Genomic DNA, 25290 nt, shown 5'->3' on the forward strand with positions numbered 1-25290 from the left:
AATTCAGTTGATTTCTAATTTTTTGTTGATTCCATTTGTGTTACATTTGATCATGTAATTTTATGTACAAGCCAACATTGTTTTCGTTGCTGTATGTAGTTGGTGCTGTGACTTGTTTGTGCTCATCTCTGTTCTGTAGGCAACTTGCCACTCCCTACTGAATAAAGCTACAGTAAAAGAAAAAAAGGAAAACAAAAAATCAGTAAGTTTGGAGAACTTTTTATTAGCTGTTTCTTTCAAAGCAAAACAAAAATCTTTTGCTATTTGTTAAGAACATCTTCACTTAAGCCTATTTGACCTTCACTGTAAAATCATTCTACTAATTCTGGCACAAAATAGCTTTCATTTCAATTAACCCTGGAATTAAGTTACATCAAAACATTCTCTGTGTTCCTTTGGTTTGATTTATCCCAAAGGCATTTTGGGGATATTTGTTGCATTGGACATCCCTGGTCTAATTTTATTATTGTTCTGTTTAAAATTACAAATGAATGCAAAAGAAACTTAATTTCAAGGCCTTAGGAAATGCTGACTCTCTTCATTCTTGCTTCTTGTTGCAGGTAATGTGAGTGGTTTCTTTCATAGAGGTGAAAGTTTTTCCTTTAGTATTAGAAGTATATGGAGGGAGAAAAAAGTATATGGTGGGAAAGTGTGTCACTTTCTAAATCTTACCTAAAAGTTTCATTTTTTACTCCTTATATTTTTATCTAGACAGTCTCAGCAAGAATCTAGATGTTTGTACTTAGATTATAAAAATCCTAATGGTAAACCTTTTACCTTAGAGAAAGTCATCATTAAACTATTGAGACTGAGTATAGTATTTTGAAATAAAGGAAAACTCAGTGAATCCATATTTTTAGAAAAACACCTCATTTTGCAAACATAGTAAGACTGTATTGCCTATTTCTGTGAACTTGCCCTAATTAAAAGGAAGAAAATTATGGTAGTCATAATTATTTTCTTCCCCATGAGTGGAATTTGGCCCAAATATGAATTCATTTTGAATTTGTCACTATCACTGTGACTTACCAGGCTGAGTATCATCTTTGTTCATATAATACAAATGATTTTAGAGAAAAATGTTTAAAAAAAAAGAAAAAAAAGACCTTTAGGAGTCATGGAGGTAGTTAACATACCAAGGTAAAACTTAGAATATAATATTCATTGGGTTTCATCTTTCATTTCTTGTCTAAGCTTTATACATAAGTTCTTGTTTAAATTCAGAACTAAATTAAAATTTAGATGCAATGTACATTCAAGATTTTGAATATGTTAAGTAAGTTTGGTCAGCTGTGAGCAAATGGACTGGATGGCTGTCTTGCTTAAAAACATTTCTTTCTAATGCTTCTAATTCTCAGCATATGTGGGTTTAACACATACACACCATCACTGTTGAAATTTACTATTTCTAACACTCTTGTTCAGTGTTTTACTAATGGCATTGTGTTAGTATATCACATAAATTAAAATTCCAGCTTTTTGTGTTTCTCTAAGCATGTTTTCTAGCCTCCTAACATTGCTTTATTTATTAAGATTTTGTCTAAAATTGTTCCTTGAAATGTTATTTTTACTAGTGTTATTTTCAGATTTTTTTTTTTTTTTTTAAGTTTCTGGGTAATGCTGAGTTTTGGAATGTATTTCTCAGCACAGGTGATATGAGGTCCTCCTGGAAACAAAGGCAAACTAATTGGTAATTTGAGCTATTTTTAGAACACATTCCAAAGTATGAAAACAATAGTCATCATAAATTTAAAACATTGGTTTATGGAGTTGTTGGCTTAAGAATCTAATGATCTTTTCTTTTAAAAAGCAAGCTCTTCATTGGAGTATATGGGTAATGGATTGGAATATGTAAAATGTAGAGAGAAGGTCCTGGCTCTTGGTATATTGGCTGTGTAGTTGTATTATAGATAATTCCATTTATTATACTCAACATATAATGTATAATTAGATCTTCTTTGAGAAGTTAGTTGTCTACCCAACTCAGGTAATCAAGCATATGTGGGGTAGTGATCCTCTTGCTGATGTAAAGTTTATGACTGCATTCATTTGACCATGTTGTTCAGATTTTACTAAGGGTTAACGAGTAGAGAGAAAATTTGACTGATAACTGGTTTCAGCATACAGACTAGCCCAATTTTGACCTTTTATGCAGAATATGTTTGGGACCTAAATTAGATTTTTATAGATTAAAAAAAAACACTTGAGTATGTATACTATGAGGTAAAATTACATTGATGTTCATTAGTGGTGAAAGAAAAAGAACTTTTTATAAATTGTCTCATGAAACTTGTTATACAGCATTTTTATTGATACTCATTATATTTTATCAGGTTTCAGTTCCAAAAATATACTATCATCAGTGAGATACATTATTATATGATCCCATAAGCAGTGTTTCTGAGGTGTGGGTACTTTGAGTTTTGACAAGAATTAATTTTGAAGATGTGGAGAATAGTAAAGGGGTAATACTTTTCAGAAGTTTGACAGTATTCTCCCTTTGGGAAATAATTCACCCAGATTTTCATTAAATTCTGAGAATGAATTATACCTAATTAAATTAGGTATAAATGTGAGTCACACCATAAAACTATTTTGTTCTAGACAAAACTAGTAAGTAGCACCTTTCAGAAATGTGCATATAAGTTACTGCTTTTTAGGACATACTTCCCGGGCAGGTTAGTATTTCCAAATGATTCTTTGGAAACCAAATTATGTCTTTTAGTTTTTAAAAAACTGTTTCAAGATTTTAATGGGTTAAACTGAACATATGCTTATTCTTTTAAAACAATCTATTTGAAATTAAATATAAAACAATTTTTAGTCCTCTTGCTAATTCCTGGAAAGCTTTAAAATTTTGTAGATTTGAAAAAAAAAATAAAATTTTGTAGATTTGTTGATAAGTTTCTTCTGTTTTAAGATTAAAATTTGGGAATTCTAAAAGAACCACTCGGTAGCAATGGTGTTCCTGGAACATTCTGAAGTTGTATGAATTTTGCGTAAATGTATACATTTCATTTTTCTGTTTCTACTTCCTAAAAGGTTAAATACTGTACTACAGTGGTAAGAGACACTTGAATTTTCTTCTTAATTCTATTTCTAAAACTGTATTTCAGCTAAAAATAATTCTCAAACACTATTTGGGTTTTAAAGCTATTCTAGTAAGGCTGCTATATTTAGCCAGCTTCCTCCTATTTAAGTGTAAGGTTGTCCTTCCTGCATTAGCACTCAGAGGACTTTAAGACAAAGGAAGCTTCCTGAGCTGCGTAGTATAAATGAAAGTAAGAATATATTAGTTACAACTCTGTCTGTTATCACCATTTACAAGGATATTCTTTGGCTTAAAAAATCATTCTCTGAAATCTTACATTTACTGATTCTCTATCAGGTACATTAGAAAACTATTTAGAGGTTTTAAGCAGTGAATGAGAAGACATTTAAAATGTATACCACATGAAACCCTAAAGGGGATAGAAAGAAATAAAATAATTCTTAATCTTCCCAGAGTTAATCTGGAATCAGTGTGCCATGTGAATTCGTGACAAGAAGTATTACTTTATTAAAGCATTATAAAATAAACTAGAGTTATGTGAAATTCTGCACATGAATCCCATTTTCTCATTTTTCCCCAAAATCCTCTGAAATGTGGGTCTATCCCTAGAATCTTAGAATATTGCACGGAGCCCTGTGGCTTTGCTGCTGTGGCCATCAGTTGTAAGCAGCAGTTAGCTAAACTAAGCAAAAGCAGTTGTAGAGATTAAAATGTTATAAAAGTGTTCTTTAAAAATATATGTGTGTGCGTGTTATCTGTAAAAATATGTAAGTTTTAGAATAATCTAATTTTCATATGTTAACTTCAAACAGGAGTCACTGGAAAGAGAGCCGGTGGGAGCTGAGCCAGTGTCCTAACATTTTTCCCAATCTAATGTGCCTATTACTTTACCTTCAAAGTAGAATGTTTATAAAAAGAGAGAAACGAAATCCATTTTAAATATTGGGCTCACATTGTTTTTCAGCGTGGGCAACCATTTCTTGTTTCCTTAACTTTTTTTATTTGACAGATTTACGCACTGAGGTACACAAAGGGGTTCTCTTTTCTGCTGGTGGGATCCTTTTTTCTTTTAGGTCCCTGAGAATTCCCGTTCCTCCATGATTTAAATAATAGGTCCTTATAAAGCATTCTGAGGAAGAAAAGAAACTGGCAATAATGTTACTTGTAAGTAAGTTTTTTCTCTTGATAGGAATCTAAAAAAACTTACTTTTGTTTGTGTGTAGCAAACATTTTGCTCAAGATACTGGGTTGTACCAGGTATCCAACAAAATGTAAGTATTTACTACCAGAAATTGGATGTTGCTGGGTATGCTGTTGAAAACTTCGCTTTGCCTTGTGAGAGTTGACCACACTCTCATGTCTATTAATCTTAGTAAAATAGGATAATCTTTGTGTTAAAATTTGGTCTGCTTTTTAAATTAACAAACTTGCAATATAAACAACAATGATAAATTTAAGATCTTTTTTCAGGTCTCTCCTATACCAGTCATTCAGGACATTTTTCTTAGATATCTTTATTGTGCTTTAAAAGGATTGAGGATAAATTTTATTTACCGATGTTTTGGGAGTAGGAAAAAATAGAAAGGTGTTGGTTACAAGAGTAATACTTCAGAGTTATCGTGCCAAAGTTTGACCCTTGAGCTTTTTCTTCCCATTTCCTTTTTAAATTCAAACTATATAGTCAATTTTGAACTCCTTGTTTTTAGGTGGTTAGCCAGCGTTTCCCTCAGAACAGCATCGGTGCAGTGGGAAGTGCCATGTTCCTCAGATTTATCAATCCTGCCATTGTCTCACCGTATGAAGCAGGGATTTTAGATAAAAAGCCACCACCTAGAATTGAAAGGGGCTTGAAGTTAATGTCAAAGGTGATCTACTTTTAAATTTCTCTTCCAACTAAATTTTCAGTTTTTTGTTTTTATTGTACTTCTTTTTGAATTGATTTTAAAAATTCCCTGTGGTTTTCACTTATATGTTTTATTTTATTTTTATTTGTTAAATTGCAAAGGAATTCATTAAACTGATACCTTATTATTATGGGAAAATAATCTTAGCGAAGATTATTTCTGAAGATAGATTTCTGTGTGTTCATTCTGGAAATTCTGAAGTGGCAACTATTTTTTTTATTAAAAGAGACGTTTAAAATGAAATTTTAGTATTTATCTTTATATGTGTAATACATGTATATGTATGTAATAGTTATATTTGGGAAAGAACAGAAACAACACCGAGTAGTTATAGAATGAATAATAATTTACTTTAATCACTAGTAGAAATTACATCAATGAGACAATTAGTACTTTTAAAGAGTATATGACTGTGTTCGTTTCATACAATGAATGATCTGGTTTATAACCCTTTTGTATTATTTAGATACTTCAGAGTATTGCCAATCATGTTCTTTTCACAAAAGAAGAGCATATGCGGCCTTTTAATGATTTTGTGAAAAGCAACTTTGATGCAGCACGGAGGTAGGATTGCTCTGTTTGAATTAACTATTGTCAGTTTCATTTAAGTCTGCGTACTAGGTCTACATGAAGCTCTTGTGTAGGTTTTTACATCTTCCCTCTCTAGGTCAAGAGCAGAGTTAATCTTACTTTATTTTCCAGTAGGAGGCTATGGCACAGTAAATCCATATTCTTTATAATTTGGTAGTGATTTCCATATTTGAAAACCAGTAGAGATTTTTGACATATCTACTAAAATAAAGGATTTGAGGTTGCTACAATATGGAGGAAAAGAAGAAAAAGATTCCATCTAGTAAAACCTAAAACCAGAATGGTACACATAATGCATAATAGTGTATAATGACAATTTTTTTTATGTTGAGTTGTTGGTTTATCTGTAGGTAGGGACAATACTGTTTGCCTGTCTGAGTTGGCTTTAAGGAAACAAATGAGATAGTGTATGAGAAAGTGCTTTGAAAATATAGGTTAAGGTCCAGAATTCTGCTTTTCATGTAGTGTGAAACTAATTGGTCTGACTCATAGTTTAAGCTAGACTTGTACATCTCTCTCTTCCAGTTTCTCATTATGGTTCATATCAACTTCTTTCTAGCTGGATTTTAAAAGGTATATTGTTGGACTGCAAGCTGTTTTGAAGGAAAAAGTGAATATCAGCATAGGTTTCATGTTCTAGCAGATAGACTACTCATAGAAAGTTAAAAGAACAAAAAGTCTAACCCTGGCTCTGACCTAATAGGTTATATAGCTTTGGGGAGGTCTTTCTTTTGTTTCATCTTAGTCTCTGTTTCCTTATCTGTAAAGTACTGGCTTTGATCCAGAGTCTCATCTATCTAAATTTAGTTGTTCTCTGACTTCAAAACCTACTCTGAAACCAAAGCCAGGTATCAGAAATGGAATACCAAATTTCTTCTTGTCTCTTCTTGTTTTGTTTAATGACAGTCATGTGTGAATAATATCATAATCCTCCATACTTATAATCTCAGTTATTTTGCAAAGTTACTTCATATAAATTTGGTTTTTTTTTATAAATTTGATTCAAACATAGATATGAGTGTATCTGGTTTTAAAAAATTCTAATGACTTTGTATTTTTAAAGGTTTTTCCTTGATATAGCATCTGATTGTCCTACAAGTGATACAGTAAATCATAGTCTTTCCTTCATCAGTGATGGCAATGTGCTTGCTTTACATCGTCTTCTCTGGAACAATCAAGAGAAAATTGGCCAGTATCTTTCCAGCAACAGGTAGGATTTCCTGGTCATGGAAATTTTGAAAGCTCTTAATTTTAACTTATAAAAATTATTGGTCATGAGTAATGGTTGTGAATAATGCTTTTTTACTTTTCATCTGCTTAGAATAAGAATTATAGTTTGGAAAGAGAAATGTAGAACTCTAGACTCTTTTAAAAAATAAATAGGCAGGGAACCCTGGGTGGCGCAGCGGTTTGGCGCCTGCCTTTGGCCCAGGGCGCGATCCTGGAGACCCGGGATCGAATCCCACATCAGACTCCCGGTGCATGGAGCCTGCTTCTCCCTCTGCCTGTGTCTCTGCCTCTCTCTCTCTCTCTGTATGACTATCATAAATAAATAATAAAATTTAAAAAATAATAATAAATAAATAAATAGGCAAAGATTGATTCATATTAAATGATCAACAAGCCTGCCTCGGTGCTACAGACTGTTTTTTAATGTTAAGCTGAAAAATCACAAATTAGCCATTTGGGTTTTTTTCTGGTTTGCATCCAACATGAACAACAAGATGTAGAGAAGTTTAAATTTACTAGAAGCTCAAGTGACTGTTGGCATCTGAATCTGAAGAGCAGCTCATTCTTGGGAATTTAATAATTAAAATGTTGTCAGTGTCTGATTCTCATTGTAATACTATGAAGTATAAGCAAATAAAGCTTTATGTAGAAAACAGTAGGGCAGCCTCTGTTTAGAGCCGCCTGCAGCCTGGGGTGTGATCCTGGAGGCCTGGGATTGAGTCCCACGTCGGGCTCCCTGCATGGAGCCTGCTTCTCCCTCTGCCTGTGTCTCTGCCTCTCTCTCTCTCTCTCTCTCTCTCTCTCTCTCTCTCTCTGTGTCTCTATGAATAAATAAATAAAAATTAAAAAAAAAGAAAACAGTAATTAGGAAGTATTAACTTGGGTATTGTTTTATTAGCTGTTTTTAGTTAAAGTCTTTTGTAGCCTGAATCCCTTGCTGTCCTTTCTAGTTGTGTATGTTTATAAAGGGTCTAAATTCCTGTGCATGAGGAGTTCTCTTACAAATGTGAAATGAGTCCAGAAAATCCTAAATGCTAATGAAAATTATTTGCTCATTCATGAGAGTGGTAGAAGACCATGAATCTAAGACTTATTAGGAGATGGTGGTTTAAGAGAGCATTTTAATCCTTCATGAATTGTTAATGGGTTAAAGTGACATGGGCATAGCTTATGGGTGCCCTGATGGAGAAAGATTGAAGATGCTTTATCTGCCTCACACTAAAATAAACTGTGGAGCCTTTAAATGCAAGCATTCATTTCTCTTATATAATTCACATACATATTCATGTAGTTTGAGGTTACAGGGTTTTTTTTTTTATTTCGCTGTTTTTTAAAAATACACATTCCAACGTACAACAGAGTATAGACCATAACATAACATAACATTAGTATAGACCATATAACATAACATAACATATGTATAACATAAAACATAACATAACATATATAACATAACATATAACATAGCATAACATATAACATAACATAACATATATAACATAACATATAACATAAATATAACATAACATATAACTTATAACATAACATATATATAACATAACGTATAACGTATAACATATAACACAACATATATATAACATATAACATAACATATATAACATAACATATATAGCATAACATATAACATAACATATAACATATAACATAACATATATATATAACATAACATAACATATATATATATAACATAGCATAGTATAGACCATATAACATAGATCCGTATCCATCATCTAGCTTTGACATTAGTTTGTGGATTTCACTTCAGATCTCTATAACATTTTATTTATTTTTGGGAAAAGATATTACTTCCCTCTGTAACTGACTAAACAAGGAAATATATATGTGTATACACACATACACACACACACACAAATAACACAGTTTTGTGTGTTTTAAAATTTTGCAGAAACTATATACTGAATATAATCTCTTCACACAGTATTCTGAGATTTATTATTTATTTAACTTATGTCAGTATTTTACTGGCTGATTATATCAAAATTTATTTTCACATTTCCTAATTGATATTTGGTTTGTTTTTTGTTTTTCACTATTTTAAATAGTGATGTAATAAATATCCTTCATATTTGTTTCCTTGTGTATTACCTAAATATGTAATTGCTCGGTTTTGGGATGCACACAGTGCCAACTTTACTAGATACTGCCATATTACTTTTTAAAATGTACATGCTGATTTACATTTTGATCAGCACTGTGTGAGAATACCACTGTGTACATATCCTCACCCAAGTTCGCATTAGTAAACTTCATACTTTTTGCCGGTTTGACATTTGTGAAATAGTATTTTGTTATTCTTATGTAGTTTTAAATGCTTAATAGTTATTGAAAAATCCATATTTACACTGGTTAAGCAGAGATCTGATATCAGGGACAAATATATCCCATTTTGTAAAGAGTAGTTTCTCAAGAAGGATTCTTTTCACCCTGTGAAAAAGTGGATCACAATGTTATTTTTACTTGTTTAATGGTAATGGGTTAAGAATACTAGAAAAAGAATTTTTTTAATGTAAATTTGGTAGTTTGGGAAGTGGTCATGTACACTCAACACCCTTGAGGTCTTTTTGGTGCTGTTTACAAATCATCAAGAACCACCAGCTGACAGTAAGAAGAAAAGCAACCGGTGATAATCTAAAGCAATGTGTACTGCTAAATGTGAACTGCTACTTTTTTCTAACTAGTTTGCTGTATCTAGGGATCACAAAGCTGTTGGAAGACGACCTTTCGATAAGATGGCAACACTTCTTGCATACCTGGGTCCTCCAGAGCACAAACCTGTGGCAGATACACACTGGTCCAGCCTTAACCTTACCAGTTCAAAGTTTGAGGAATTTATGACTAGGTAAAGTACCATGTTAAAATAATAATTGCTTTCTTTTGGTTGAGGTGCAAGATTTACCACCAGGCCACTTGTTAGGTAGACTTGTATTTCTAATAGGAAAGATGTGCCTAATGATCTCATTGCCATATTTTGGGATTCCACTTTTTTTTTACCTTATATATTGTTGATATGTGCTTTGTTTTATATTTGATTTACTTATAAAAATAATAGTATCTTATTGAATGGTAATTTGTCATGTTGCTTTGAGGTAGTTTTGCACTTAATACTTAGAAGGGACAATGGATAATTATAGTTAAAGGAGATGCTATAGGTCAAAGTGAGTGACTAATTTGCCCAAGATTCCACCCTAATTCATAGATCCTGTGGCTAAAGTTCTGAACTCTTTCTGCCACACTGTGACATTTTTCAGAACGCTCCCAAAAGTTAATGCTCTTAACTTCTTTCATATTGAGACTCAGAAAATTCAGTGTATTTCAATATTGCTATAAAATTTCTGTGGACATTTGTTTTGAATCTCACTTAGAAGGATATAGTTTGTGGGATCCCTGGGTGGCGCAGCGGTTTGGCGCCTGCCTTTGGCCCAGGGCGTGATCCTGGAGACCTGGGATCGAGTCCCACGTCGGGCTCCCAGTGCATGGAGCCTGCTTCTCCCTCTGCCTCTCTCTCTCTCTCCCCCTCTCTCTCTCTCTCTCTGTGACTATCATAAATAAATAAAAATTAAAAAAAAAAGGATATAGTTTGTGAGGTAAAAGTTAGACATTCACTTTTATGATGTTACAGTGAAGGTAGCATGCTGAATCCTTGAGTCTTTAAAGTACCTTTCCTTGTACTTTATGCTTAGTTACTTAGTGAGTGCTTCATTAGCAATTGTGGATGAAATGTTTTGTTCATAATATGTGCTAGAAACAAATAATAAAGCAGAATATGACATTCAGAAATTAATTCACATTAGAGATTTGGATATAATTGCCTTGCACTATAAGTGCCTATTATTGATCATATTACATATAGGCCATAGTTGTGTGCATGTGTCTCCAACTCTTTGATACCATTAACAGAATGTGTGAATACATGGGGCACCTGGGTGCCTCAGTCAGTTAAGCGGCCAACTCTTAGTTTCAACTCAGGTCATGATCTTGGAGTCCTGAGATTAGGGCTGCATATAGGGCCTTACTCAGCACAGAGTCTGCTTGAGTTTCTCTCTCTTTCCCTCCACTCCTCCCACTTGTGCTCTCGCACTCTGTCTCTCTCTCTCTCTCAAAAAAAAAAAAATGTGTGAGTACATAACAATCTCCTTTCTAGCTTAATTTTTATCTTTAGCTGTATTATATTCATTTCCATGTAACATGTTTATTCCTAAGTGATTAAAGAAATATTTTTCACGCAAAATTTTCATATTACCTCATTGAAAATTACATAGTACAAAAATATAAAACTATTTTTTTATTTGACATTACTGAGGAGATCCAAGCCATTTTTCCACTTTTCTAAGAAAATCTATTTATTGCTCCTTACCTAAGACCCTAACTTCCCTTATAAAATAACCTGTGCTTTTGAAGACTAAATGACCTAATGTGTGTGAGACACCTAAAACAGTATCTGGTATATAGTGTTTAATGTTAAGTGTTATTTTTGTTCTTAGCTCCCACTGATGCTCTTTGAGACTCATTTTTGTTTTAAAGAAATGAAGGTAGCTTTACACTTCTCTCAGCTATAAAAATAAAAATTGTTGAATTATTCAAAACTGAGAAATCTAAAGAGGAGAGTTAAAAAATTCTCATTTACTCTTCTTAAAGATATTCACCTCTTAGAAATAATGCAGTTGACATCTGACAGCCACATAGTCATTTATCTATACACATGTGTACCTATTTCTTTTTTTTTTTTTTAAGATTTTATTTAATTTATTCATGAGAGACACACAGAAAGAGAGGCAGAGACATAGAGGGAGAAGCAGGCTCTTTGCAGGGAGCCTGATGGGGGACTCAGTCCCCAACCCAGGATCATGCCCTGAGCTAAAGGCAAATGCTCAAGTGTTAAGCCATCCAGGTGTCCCAGGAACTATATTTTTAAATACTTTATTTTTTAAAATGCATAGCTAGAAGATAATTTCTGAGTTCATTACCAATATATAGTTAGTACAGAGAGATAAAGAAGTGAAAAATAGGAAAGAAGTTACAGGATGCAGATGACAGAATGAGAAGGTCCAACATGCGAAATAGGTGTCTCAGAAATGGAGCTTAGAGAGAATAGTGAAGAGGTAATATTTGAAGAGACAACGATGAACATGTCCCAGGGTTGTGAATGAGATGAATCTTCAAATTAATTACACACACTGAGTGTTCAGCAGAATACATAAAAATCAAATCATGCTTTTTCAGAAATGTTTTAAAATACATATGGGAATTTAATACATGATAAAAAGTGGCATTCAGAATCAGGGAACTAGAATGGACTTTTTTTAAGTTTTGGGATTTGCATTCATTCATTCATGCATTCAAGTATAATTAACATTTTATAATGTTAATTTCAGGTGTAAAATTTCAGGTGAAATAACAGTTTCAGGTGTACAATGTAGTGATTCAGCAAATCTGTACAATACTCAGTGCTTATCACGATAAGTGTACTCTTAATCCTCTTCACCTATTTTCTCCATTCCCCTATCCACCTCTCTTCCAGCAGCCAGTTTGCTTTCTATATTTTTTTGTCCTTTTACTGTGTTCATTTGTTTTGTTTCTTAAATTCCACATATCAGTGAAATCATATGGTATTTGTCTTTCTCTGACTTATTTCCCTCTCTAGTTCTATCTGTGTGGTTCCAAATGGCAAGATTTCGTTATTTTTTATGGCTGAGTAATAATACTCCATTCTGTGTATACACCAGTTCTTTTTTATCCATTCATCTATCAGTGAACACTTGGGTTGCTTCCATACCTTGGCTATTGTAAATAATAACTAAAATAAACTAGGGGCACATATTATCTTTTCAAATTAGTGGTTATGTTTTCTTTGGGTACCCAGTATTGGAATTATTGTATCATATGGTAATTCTATCTTTAATTTTTTGAGGAACTGCCATATTGTTTTCCACAGTGGCTACACCACTTTGCACTCCCACCAATAGTGCACTAGGGTTCCGTTCTCTCCACATCCACGCCAACACTTGTTTCTTGTGCTTTTAATTAAATTAAATTAAATTAATTAATTAATTAATTTGTGCTTTTAATTTTAGCCATTGAATGGACTTTTAATAGATGGTGTTGGTACTACTGAGTGACCATCTGGAAAAAAGATGTTTATACCATTCATGAGGATAAGTTCTCATGGAGAAGAAAACATGTACAAAGGAAGGCCTTTTTAATTATTCAAAATCATAAACCAATAAAAAAAGATTGATATACTGAACTCTTAAAAAACAAATAGATAAAAACCCAGTGGCGTCTAGAAAAAAATACCATGATAAAAAAACATCCTATAGTTAATATTACTGCCCAGTACTTTTCTTAGCCTAGTTTTAAGAACTACTCATTGTGTTTCAAAGAGTAACACCTTGAAATTTTGGGTATTTGTTGTAAAATTTCCCTTCAGAAAGTATTTTGCTTTTAAAATATTTTGTCCCTTTATATATTTTATTATAGTTCTAATCATGGGTTTTTAGAAATACTCAGTGGACAGTATAAAGCCTAATGAATTACTCTGTTTTTGTTTTTTCTTGCAGGCATCAAGTACATGAAAAAGAAGAGTTCAAGGCTTTGAAAACATTAAGTATTTTCTACCAAGCAGGGACTTCCAAAGCTGGGAATCCTATATTTTATTATGTTGCACGGAGGTAAGAAATACTATGTTTTAGTTTCTCTTAACAGAGTTTAAAAGTAATAACAAAGGTAGAGAGACAGCAAGTTTGATTTTTTTTTTTTTTTCCCTTTTGACTATACTGGAATTGAAGACAAGTTTACCTGGAAGAATATAGCCAGATAAATAGCCATCCTGTCCCAAAGTGATGTGTGACATATTAGAAATTGCTTTTCAGGAGACCTGTTTCCTATTGGCTTTTCTTTCTTATGTCCGTTTTTTTATACTTCCTACAATGGATTAATTACCAAGAATAAAAAATTACAAAGTATCTTTTGTTTTTAGGTGTGTTCTGATTAAATAGTATCTACAACATGACAATCAGGAACATTTCTTTTTAAGCAGAAATAAAACTTTAATAAGAGTCTGTTTCTAAGAACTTTCAGTAATATGCTGTATATGACAACATCAGGGTGATTTAACAATTAATTCAGAGAAGTTGTGGGAAATTTCTATAAAGGTGGCACAGGTGTCAGCCTGGGAAAAAACATTTTTTCTTCATGGTGTCTTCAGTCCAGGCTAGTTCCTAGAAAACCTTTCTGAAAATGCTGTGAGCTCTTTCTTAACAATAGGTATGAGGCTTGCCTTGCTTTCCCTGCCATTGTCTTCTTTCTTGCCTCCCTACTACCTTCCTTTTGAGAACTTAACTGTGATATTAGTTGGTGAGTTTTACTTCTTCCTGATGGTAACATAAATTGGTGGTAGTTAACCCTTAGAGAATATGTGTGGTATTAACAAAGAGAACACTGGTTTTTAGAATTTCAGGACTATGTGTAATCTTAGTTTTGCTATTCAGTAGCTGTAGGAATTAATCTTTGCACGTTTCCTGAATTTAACATAAATTGAAGAATTATGTCAGTAGACTGAATGGTCATGGGGGCAAAAGATTATCAGTGTGTAGGGAATAAATAGAGGCTGAGAAATAGTGGTGGAGGACTGAAGAAAGGAATGTGGAAGGTGGGAAACGCATTTAATCAAACTAATCAAACTATTTATGTAGGGTTAAGACCAAGGAGTCCCAAGCACTGGGTGTTACAGGACTTGAATTTACCCTGAGAGCTTTCCTCTTGAACAACTCTTGAATAACGTCTCTTCATTGGCCTTGAAAGTCTTCTCTCCAACTTTTATGACAATTCTCATTTCTAAATTGCCTAAATAATTTTAATTTTCTTTTTCAGTTGAGGTGAACCATATTTGTATTTCAACCCCAATTTTAATGCAACCAGTATATTTTGACCCTCCCTATTTTGTCAAAGTAATTAAAAGTGAAGTGTTAGTGAGAGAGGCAGATAGATGTGTGCTTCTCCCACTTTAAATTCTTGTTAGTTTATAAGTAGCAAGGATTTCTGGAAAACCTCAAAGCTAGGTTTTTTTCTTCAGGATCAAAAACTGTAAAATTGTGTTCCTTCTCTGCAGGTTCTAGAAAAGGCCAAGAAAAGTAGGATGGGCCGAGGCAGGCAACCTCTGTTGTATTAAATCAGTGAGATTTCCAGGAAACCTGGAAATGGAAACCTAGAACATGTAACTTAAGAGTGCTAAGGATTCTCAATTCTGTTGCTTTATTAGCTGTGTAATTTTAGACAGTCTTGTTATATATCATCATCATCATCATCTCCTTATTTTTTAAATGTTTCTTCTATGCCAAAAGACTTACAAAAATTATCCTGTCTACCTCTCCCATAAAGTGTTTTGAGACTTTTAAGATTCTGTACAGGGGCGCCTCCGTGGCTCAGTGAGTTGAGCATCTGCCTTCGCCTCAGGTCATGATCCCAGGGTCCTGGAATCGAGTCCTGAGTCGGACTCCCTGCTCAGTGGGGAGCCTGCTTTTCCCTCCCTCCCTGCCTGCCACTCTTCCTGCTTCTATTCTCTCTCTCTCTCTGTCAAATAACTAAAATCTTTAAAAAAACAAAAAAAAGTTCTGTACAGAATATGTTTGGGGTTTTCTTTTCTTTTTTGTTTTTGTTTTAGATAAGACTCTTCCAATTTCAGATTTTCAGTACTTTGAGCTTTTCATTTAGACCTACTGGAGCTTCTCTCAGCCTTCTTTTTCACCTGGTGTGAAGTCTTAGCTCCAAGATGATTGAGCACATACTCGCTCAGAGCAGAGAGAGGCCCATTTCCTCCACTGTACAAGTCCAAAAGACAATATAGTAAAGGTCTTATCTCTACACAGCCAGCTTTGTCAAAGAGCACTTGGGTTTGGCTTCTCCTTTGATACTACTTTGTTTCTATGGCTTAGACTACTATGTATTAGTTTTTTTTGACCTGTAGATTCCATTCTCCTTATAGATAGTCCACAGACATTTCAGACTTGAAATGTACAGAACTTAATTCAGTATATATTCAAATCTTCTTCACACTATACTCTCTTTCTCAGTTACATTATTACTCTTTCTCATGCTAGAAACACTAATCATTTTAAATTCTTACTTTTTCTTTTATCTTCCTCATTATCAGTCACCTAGTCTTGATTTTAGCTATGGGATCCTGACCAATCAATTACATTGTTAGGCCTTTGTTATTGCAAAGAAGAGATTCTTCTTTTTTCAGGAAGATAGGCCTCAGGAAAAACATGAATTACACAGCAGAGCCTGCCCAGGTGTAGACAGAACTATGTGGCTATCAGTTCTGGAACCATTTTACAATCTTTGACTCTCTGTTGTTTTTTCATATACAACTCTGTTTCCTACTTTTTCTTTCTGTGTCCTTTCAATTTTAGCCACAGCTATTTACTCTTTCAATACCTCAGCACTGCTTACTTCAAATTTCAAGAAGAGAATGTGGTTCAGCTAAAAAATAACTGTCTGGTGGGCAGCCCCGGTGGCTTAGTGGTTTAGCGCTGCCGTCAGCCCAGGGTGTGATTCTAGAGACCTGGGATCAAGTCCCACATCGGGCTCCCTGCATGGAGCCTGCTTCTCCCTCTGCCTGTGTCTCTGCCTCTTTCTCTCTGTGGGTCTCTCATGAATAAATAAATAAATAAAATCTAAAAAAAAAAAAAGAAAAAAGTAACTGGCAAAACTTTTCATGCTAGGTGCTGGTCAGCCAGTATATTTCTGGCTGCTGCGTAAGTCTAGTACATGCTCCTAGCTGGCCATTATGTGATTCAAAATGACCACCTACTGTGATTCTTTTATCAGGGGTTGTCCTTTGGTATATGTTATAATTTTTGTTTTTTAAAAACTGGATCTTGGGCAGCCCAGGTGGCCTAGTGGTTTAGCGCTGCCGTCGGCCTAGGGTGTGATCCTGGAGACCTGGGATCGAGTCCCACATTGGGCTCCCTGCATGTAGCCTGCTTCTCCCTCTGCCTATGTCTCTGCCTCTCTCTGTGTGTCTCTCATGAATAAATAAATAAAATCTATTAAAAATAAATAAATAAAAACTGGATCTTAATGGTTTAGTATTTCTTTTAGGCACCTTGAAGATTGCTTTTGAGAGCATTTTTCTCCCACTGCCATTCCTGAGACTCTTACTAGCTTTTACCTGTACTAATGCAACATAATCCTCCTACTTTCTAATCCCCAGATAACTTCTTCCAGGTCATCCTAATACTGCTTCTGGAGGCAATTTCTAGTACAAATCTCCTCTTGTCTCTCTCAGGGACAGGTGTGTTACATAGCACCACTGATTCCTCATACAAAGTCCAGGTCCTATAGTCACCATGCAGGGTGCTCCATAATTTTGATTAATTTAGTTTATGATCTTTCCCTGCTATTCCCTCTTGTGTTTATGATGGCAAAAAAAAATGAAAACAATGTAACTATATTTCAAAAGGGGAACTATTGAATATATAATGATACCTCTATATTATGGGATACTATGCAACCTGTGAAGTTTATTTTGCTTGTTACAAGTGACAGAAATGAAACTCAAACTTGTGTAAACGAAAACGGACTCATTTAGTACATGTACCTTGGAAGACCAAGAGATGATCTGGCTTCTTGCATGACTGTGTGCAGAGCTTTAAACAGTGTCTTCGGAAAACATTGTCTTCTCTGTTTCTTGACTCCTCTTCCTTTGGGTTGATTTAATTCCTGGGAGGCTATTCCTGTGGCCAGCAATATTTTATGTTCTCAGCTTACCAACTGAAGGAAAATAATGTCTTTCCCAGTAGGTACTGGGAAAGTTTTACTGCCTGGCTTGAGTCACATGCCAATTCCTGAGGCAATCACTGTGGCAGAGAGATGGAATGTCTTGATTGTCTAGGCCTGAATCATACACCCATCTCTAGAGCTCAGTGGTGAAACCAGCCCTACTTGAATTGCATGAACTGGAAGAGAGGGCACCAGGGGCAGGGTTTCCCAATGAAAAATTGAAGATACCAGGATGAGGAAAAGTGGTTCTGAGCAGGTGAAAGTAACAGAAGTCCTCCATTGCAGCTTTATAAAGACCCAGAAGGAAGGCTGACACTTGTCATATAAGTATGTGTGCACAAGCACATACAGACTGAGCAGTGTGTGGAAATAGACACCGTTAAGCTGTTCACATTGCTTACTTATGAAGTATGATTGGAGGAGGTAGAGGTCAATTATAATATTTGTTATATACCTCTGTATTATTTGACTTGTTGCCAGGGACACAGGTTATTTTTGAATAAAAATTAAAAGTATAAAAACCTAAAAGTTACAATGAAGAATTTTCCTCTTAGGAATGTTGTGATACCTGGCAATTGTTTTTGGGGTGGTAGTAGTAATAATAATGGAAACAGCTAACATTTACCGTGTGCTTTCTTTGCATCAGGCAAATTGTGCATATGATAGAATTTTTCATTTAACACTAACAGTAACTTTCTGAGGCATTATTATTAACAATGATTAACTTGTGTATAAACTGAAACTTGTTTCAGAGAAGTTGTTAGATGTTCTCAGACCTAGCTGTCAGAATGACTTGGAGAATTAAAACAAGCAAACATCCCAGCCCTTACCATGAGCTACCAAATCAGAACCTCTTGGAGAAGCCTAATCTATATATAGTCAACAGGCATCCAAGGGATTTGTTTGTAGTCAGTTTATTCCTGAAGTTTGGGGATCCCACTGGGTCATGTATTTAACTCATGATGGCACAGTTCTTAAGAATCAGAGCTGGGTTTCAAACCTTAACAACTGTACTATTGATGACATGGTTATTATCAGTGTTAAAAATTAGGAATGAGGTTTTTGGGCTAAATCAACATTTGTAGACCAACATGAAACTCTCTAATAGTTATGAGATATATTTCTATAGGGAAGAATTTTGAATTCTAGGCATCTAATTTACAAATGACTTTTTCAAATACCAGACAAAGATTTACTCAGAGCAAGATAATCTTGCCATTGGACCAGCTATTTATGAATTACAATAGTTAGCAGAATTGGGGCACCTGGCTCACTCAGTTGGAAGAGCATGTGACTCTTGATCTTGAGATTGTGAGTTCGAGCCCCAAGTTGGGTGTAGAGATTACTTAAGTAAAAAGAAAAACTTAAAAAAAAAAAACCAACAGAATTCACACTTTTTTTTTTTTTAATGTAACATTGCTTTTGATGAAATATGGTGACATAGATAGGTAACATCTTGTGTAGTACTGTAATATTTCCTTATAAGATTAGCAGTTGTTGGGGTGTCTGGATGGTGTGCAGTTAGTTGAGTAGCTGATTCTTGGTTTTGGCTCAGGTCATGATTCAGTGTTGTGGGATCAATCTCAGTGCGCAGTGTGCTTCTCTCTCCTCCCTCTGCCCCTCCCACTTGTGCCCTCTCTGTCTCTCTAAATCTTTTTTTTTCTCTCTCTAAATCTTAAAAAAAAATAGATTAGCACATATTTGTTTAATAAAAAATAATACAAAAATAGCACACACCAGTCCTCATTACCTATCCCTAATCCCCCCCTCTCTCTGTCACACACACACACACACACACACACACACACACACACTTTGGTTAAACATCACCGAGATAATTTTTTCTCTGACATTTTTAATGTAAAAATCTGGGTTTTTGTTCAATTTTGCAAATATTTAAAAGGCAAACGTGTGGTATTTTGCTTGTTTTAGCATTTATAAGGAAAGAAATCATTATATTAAGGTGATAATTAAACTTCCACAATTAAAATCTACAACCTTACTAAGCTAGAATAATGATAATATCCTAAGAAGGAGTTGAAAGATACTTGATTTTCTTAGTGTGCTTGTAGTAATTCAGCAGATAGTAATGAACTGGACTAGGAATGCAGACACTTTAAGTCCACTTCAGCCTGAGCACACACAAAACAGCAAACATAGTATAGAAAGAAGAAAGTGAAGGTTGTCCATTGGGTTCACTGCTGTGCTACCACTTTTCATAGTCGTCCCTGTCTTTGGGCTCACTGCTGTTTTCGGAGTCGCCTTGATATTTGAGGTCATCTTTGTATTCAACATTGTTTGAAAATATGAAGTTGTCTTGGATTTTGAGGTTGTCTTGGATGTTGAGGTTATATGGAGATTTGGAGTTATCTTGGAATTCGAGATTGTGTTGGCATTCAAGGTTGTCTTGGAATTTGGGGTTGTCATAGAATGCAGGCTCAACTTGAGATTCAAGTCTGTCACAGACCCTGAAGTTATCAGTGTTGTATTTATCACCGAAGTATTAGTAACAAACAGGAGGAACAGGATGATGAATAATAGCGTAAACATTGTTTTCCTGTTTCAAAATAATTGTAGAAATTTATTGACACTTTGAACACAAATCTAAGAAGTAGCTTTTTTTTTTTTTAAGAACAGATTGTATTTATTTGAGATAGAGAGAGGGTGACGGGCACTGAGGATGGCACTTGATGGGATGAGCACTGGGTGTTATACTATATGTTGGCAAATCGAACTTCAATAAAAACAAATTTAAAAAAGAGAGAGAGGGTGGCTCAGTGGTTGAGCACCTGCCTTTGGCTCAGGTGGTGATCCTGGGGTCCTGGGATCAAGTCCCATATCAGGCTTCCCATGGTGAGCCTGCTTCTCCCTCTACCTATGTCTCTACCTCTCTCTCTGTATCTCTCATGAATAAATAAATAAAATATTTTAAAAATTAAAAAATAATAAAATAAAAAAGAGAAAGAGCAGGGGCAAGGGGTTGAGGGAGAGGGAGAAGCAGACTTCCCACTGAGCAGAGACCTAACACAAGGCTCCATCCCAGGACCCTGAGATCATGACCTAAGCCAAAGGCAGATGCTTAACTGACTGAACTATCCAAGTACCCCAGAACTAGCTTTTTTAAAGAGGGAAAACTGAAGGAAGCGTTATTTTAGCACTGGAGAAATGCCAGTCTTTGGTTTAACACCTTCATAGTTTTTGAGGTACCTGGGTGGCTTAGTCTATTAAGTGTCTGCTTTTGGCTCAGGTCATGATCCTGGCGGGATTGAGCCCCAAGTTGGGTGCTCTGCTTGGCAAGGAGCCTGCTTCTCCCTCTCCCACTCCACCTGCTTGTATTCTTTCTCTCAAATAACTAAATAAATAATTAAAAAAAAAAAACCACAATTTCATAGTTTTTAGGATAGAGGAAAATTTAGAGTGATCAATATCAATTCCTTCATTGTACAAATGAGTTCAGACAAAGGGCATAACTTGCCTGAGGATGCATATCTAAACATGACCAGAATTAGAACTTGAGTCTGACTCTTAGTCCAGAATTTTTTAGTAGACATGGAGTGTAAAAGCATAATATAGATGTAGACCAAAAGTTTAATAGTAAACCATTTTTAAAGTAAGGCTAAATTTCTCTTACCTTACATTCAAATCTAATGGGTTGCCACTTTTGAAATAATGCAGTTAGCTCATGTTGGTCATGGTTAAATAGTCTTTTACTTTTGTTAAACTTAAAGCTGAAACTTTAATTTTGGAAATCCTATATATCCTAAAAGTTACATTTGATTCTAATACATAATTCAGAAAAATTTCAAATTGATATTACCTTTTGATGTTTTTTCTTTGAGGATTAAGAATTCAGGCTTTCTCCAGGGTCTTGTAGGGACTCTAATTTCTTACTGTATGCTATTTAAATATAATTAGTAAGGAAGTCACATGTTCTGAACTTGACCTGCCATTTGCTCCTTGAAAATATCCTGTTGGGTGTTTTCCAAACAACTAGTATAAACAGACCTTGGCATAGATCAAGGAATTCAGATAAAGTCTTTCTGAAACCGACTTGCTTATATAAAGAACCCAGGGAATATATCCATTTATCTATATATTCATTAGTTAGTTTCTTCACTCGATTGACTAACTAGAGGAATATATTATTTTGCCTGCTGTGATTATCATGACTTAAAGTCAAGTACAGTAGAGATAGAGGTCTTTATTTTTCTTAAAGCATCTTGTGTACATGTTTATAGGTGGTTTCTGACCATAGTTATTTTGAAGTATTAAAAATAATTTAGGAAGAAGAATAGGTTGCATATGAAAGTGATACTGTCATACTGCATTAAAAAAGCTTTTTTTTTTTTTTTTTTTTTTTAAAGTAGGCTTCACACCATGGTGGGGCTTGAAATCATGACCCTGAGATCAAGAGTCACATGCTGTATGGACTGGGCCAGCCCGGTGCCCCAACAAAGGGTTTTTTTTGTTTAAGGTTTTCTAAGATTTATTTATTTATTTTAAAGAGAAAGAGAATGAGAAAAAGAGAGTGCTAAGCAGACTCCCTGCTGATCTCAGAACCCTATGCAGGGCTCAGTCCCACCATTCTGTAATCACACTTGTGCCAAAATCAAGAAACAGTTGTCCAACTGATTGAACTACCCAGGTGCCTTTCCCAACAAAAATTTTTTTAAGTACATCAAACACCCACATTGAAGCACATTTAAGTATATTCTTTAAAGGAATTTTGTCTTTTTTTTTTTTAAATTTTGTCTTTTGATTACTTCTTTTCCTTTATAACTAGCATACAGGAAAGTTCAGTTGTATTGTGCTAATGTTTTCATCACATTGGCCAGCAGTCTTTAAAAATTGCAGGCTGTGAACCGTGGTGTTGACATACAAGGAAATTGCTACATAAATGGCAGAAGTACAAGTCAGTACATGTTCCTCGCTTGTTTTACGTTGCCATAAAGATTTATTTTTCTCCTGAATGAATAGAACCAGTGCTTGCTACATCTTATTTATATGGTACATGCAATAGAGTACCTCACTTCACTCGAGGTTAGCATGATTAGACTTAGAAGTCAACATAAAAAGCCTCTTAGCAACTGGAGTAGAAATTTATAAATCAGAGTACTCACATAATGCACAGATAATTCCTTAGTGATGCTTCAGACACCTGAATCTCAACTTATTTAAAATTTAAAAATTAGGGGATCCCTGGATGGCTCAGTGGTTTAAGCACCTGCCTTTGGCCCAGGGCTTGATTCTGAAGTCCTGGGATCGAGTCCCACATCGGGCTCCCTGCATGGTAAAATCTTAAAAAAAAATTTAAAATTCCAAAATTCCCCTCACCTATTTTTAAACCCAGGTTCTTCTCCTAATCTCTTTCTCAGTTAATTCTATCATTACCTAGCTAAATGGCTTTCCAACCTTGGACTCCTCATTATCTTCTTTTTGTTATTAATCTTAAGCTGCCCAGGCCTCGTGATGATAATTAAGTAAAATTTAAAACTCTGAACTCCCTAGCACTCAGATGCTCCTAAACAAAAATCATTTGCCATTCATTATTTAGCCCTTTAAACACCTCCAGTCTCTGTGCAGCCTTCCCTGTATGCCCAAAGTATGACGTCTTCTCTTTCAAAATTTTGTGCTTATTCTAAATCTAATTCCAGTATCTTTTATGTGAGCCTTCCATAATTCTACACTTCAGAATCAGTCATTTTAAAACTTCATACTTTTAGAGTACTGGTCAAGTCTGCTTTTTACTCTAGATATTTCCTAATCTTTCTTCCACCATATTCTGGCATTTCATGGTTCAGGTATTACCTCTAACTATCTATATCCCCTTTACCTGCTAGCACAATGAGTGCTAGTACAGAATAGGACAAAATAAACATTGGAATTTATGGCAATATCTCCTATTTCTTCATGTCCAAGGGCTGATACCATTAATGATATCGAAAGTAATAAGAGCCAGTTGGTCATTTGCAGTTTTCCCAAGTATAAGGTTGCCAGTCACAGGTCTCAGTTGAAGTCCCATCTCTATTTTCTAACTATTTGAGAGCTTTCTTCATTTGTATAATATGAATCATAATGCACATTCATAATTGCTTACCTGCGATTCTGAGATCCAAAATCCTCAGAAAACATAAAGTTTTGCCCAAAAAAGTTTGGTACCAAAACTTACTTGGTAGAAATACCTAACCTGCATTGGTGTGAGGCTTTTCATTATTGTTATTAATACTATCTATATTTGTCCCAGTTTGTGCGGATGTTATAGAAGATATGATACAACTAGTACTTATATTTATGTTTCTCCTGTTCCTTCCAGGCACATTACTCTACTACTCCAAGCATCTTTTCAGTTAGGTGGTACTGTGTGACTGTGTCCCGGTCAGCAAAGTGTAGATTCCCCTGGTGTAAGTCCCTTCCAGACCTCACCACGCTCCATCTTGTTCTTTTCTGTCAGCACCCTCTAGAAACAGAGGGTTGACAAGTGTTGAACTACTGGATGACCTGATACAAGTGAGAAATAAACTTTTGTTGTATTTTGTCAAGGGTTATTTCGACATTGTGGCATTGTAGGAGTTGATGCTGACTCCTACAATGTGCTGGATAACTTGCCTTTGCCTCTCCAGCATGGTTCCCTCTACTTCTCCACTCTGTTGTTCCCTGAGAGCTGACCTGTGTGGGAGATAGCATGCAGCTTCTCTCCTCATTCACTTTCATTTGGCCTATGGGAAATAATGTATTCTTTTGGCTTGCTTCCTGAAAGGTCACTGTGGATTGACTGCATCCCTCCATGAAGATAGCAGTTTTTGCGGAGCAGCCCTGTGTATGTCTGGTTTCTGGTAACTGCTCCCTGCTCTCCTCCTTCAGGTCTACAATCTCACTGTCTTTTATAGTTTTCCTAGAGCTCTTAGAGTAAACCCTTCTCTCTCCTTTATATGTGTTCTCTAATATCCCAGCTTGTGTGCCACCTGTTTCCTGCTGGAACCCAAACTATCACAAACATTATATGCACTGTATTGTCTTCCTAAAAACCTGAACAGTTCTAAATTCTGAACTCTTTCTTGTCCCAGAGGTTTCAGATGAGGGATTGTGGGATCTGTGCCAAGTTCATAGATGTATTGTACTAATTGTGGTATTCAAATGGTATTCAGTACAGTGCCCAGCATATAGTAAGCATTGGGTAAATAGTAGCCAGGATTGACGTAAGAATAGCAACTGTGTTGTTAATTTTTTATCTGGGAAATCTAAATTTCTTGTATTTAATATTGGAACTTTGGAACTAGCAAGCAATCATAAGAGCAGTATCTTCCTTTACATACTTATATTACCTTGAATTGGCCTCCCCCCTCCCCCCACTTTTTTGGTGTTTCTAGAACTTTCTACCTTCACATATTATTTCAAAACTCATAAAAAATGGAGAAAAGTGGTCTTATTTATAAAATCATCTTAGTACTCATAGATTTTATGTTATGTAGCAATTTCTTGAGAATTTCAAGTTGCTATTTATTTATTTATTTATTTAGTTTTTAAAAGATTTTATTTATTCATGAAAGCCACAGAGACAGAGAGAGAGGCAGAGACACAAGTAGAGGGAGAAGCAGCCTCCATGCAGGGAGCCCGACGTGGGACTCGATCCTGGGTCTCCAGGATCATGCCCTGGGCTGAAGGCGGCGCTAAACCACTGAGCCACCCGGG

At 35.0% G+C, this 25290-nt stretch overlaps 1 protein-coding gene and 1 long non-coding RNA gene across 7 annotated transcripts in view; one reads left to right on the top strand and one right to left on the bottom strand.

Moving 5' to 3' along the window:
• NF1 (neurofibromin 1) overlaps positions 1-25290 on the top strand; it is a 265517-nt gene that overhangs the window by 149412 nt on the left and 90815 nt on the right. For 5 of the 6 annotated variants that reach the window (XM_041726981.1, XM_041726978.1, XM_041726976.1 and 2 more), the window contains 6 exons: positions 140-202; positions 4759-4917; positions 5423-5520; positions 6611-6757; positions 9512-9658; positions 13377-13487. In XM_041726981.1, the coding sequence (XP_041582915.1) occupies positions 140-202; positions 4759-4917; positions 5423-5520; positions 6611-6757; positions 9512-9658; positions 13377-13487 (725 nt within the window). The remainder of the gene's footprint in view (positions 1-139; positions 203-4758; positions 4918-5422; positions 5521-6610; positions 6758-9511; positions 9659-13376; positions 13488-25290) is intronic. The other variant, XM_041726979.1, reaches the window with a different exon arrangement.
• LOC121474138 lies at positions 18989-21484 on the bottom strand. Its single transcript, XR_005983275.1, has 2 exons — positions 21419-21484; positions 18989-20158 (listed from the first exon to the last, which is right to left on the bottom strand). It is a non-coding gene; the product is annotated as an uncharacterized LOC121474138 (long non-coding RNA).

Source organism: Vulpes lagopus, chromosome 12, assembly GCF_018345385.1.
Source record: "Vulpes lagopus strain Blue_001 chromosome 12, ASM1834538v1, whole genome shotgun sequence".
In the NCBI taxonomy this organism is placed as follows: domain Eukaryota; kingdom Metazoa; phylum Chordata; class Mammalia; order Carnivora; family Canidae; genus Vulpes; species Vulpes lagopus.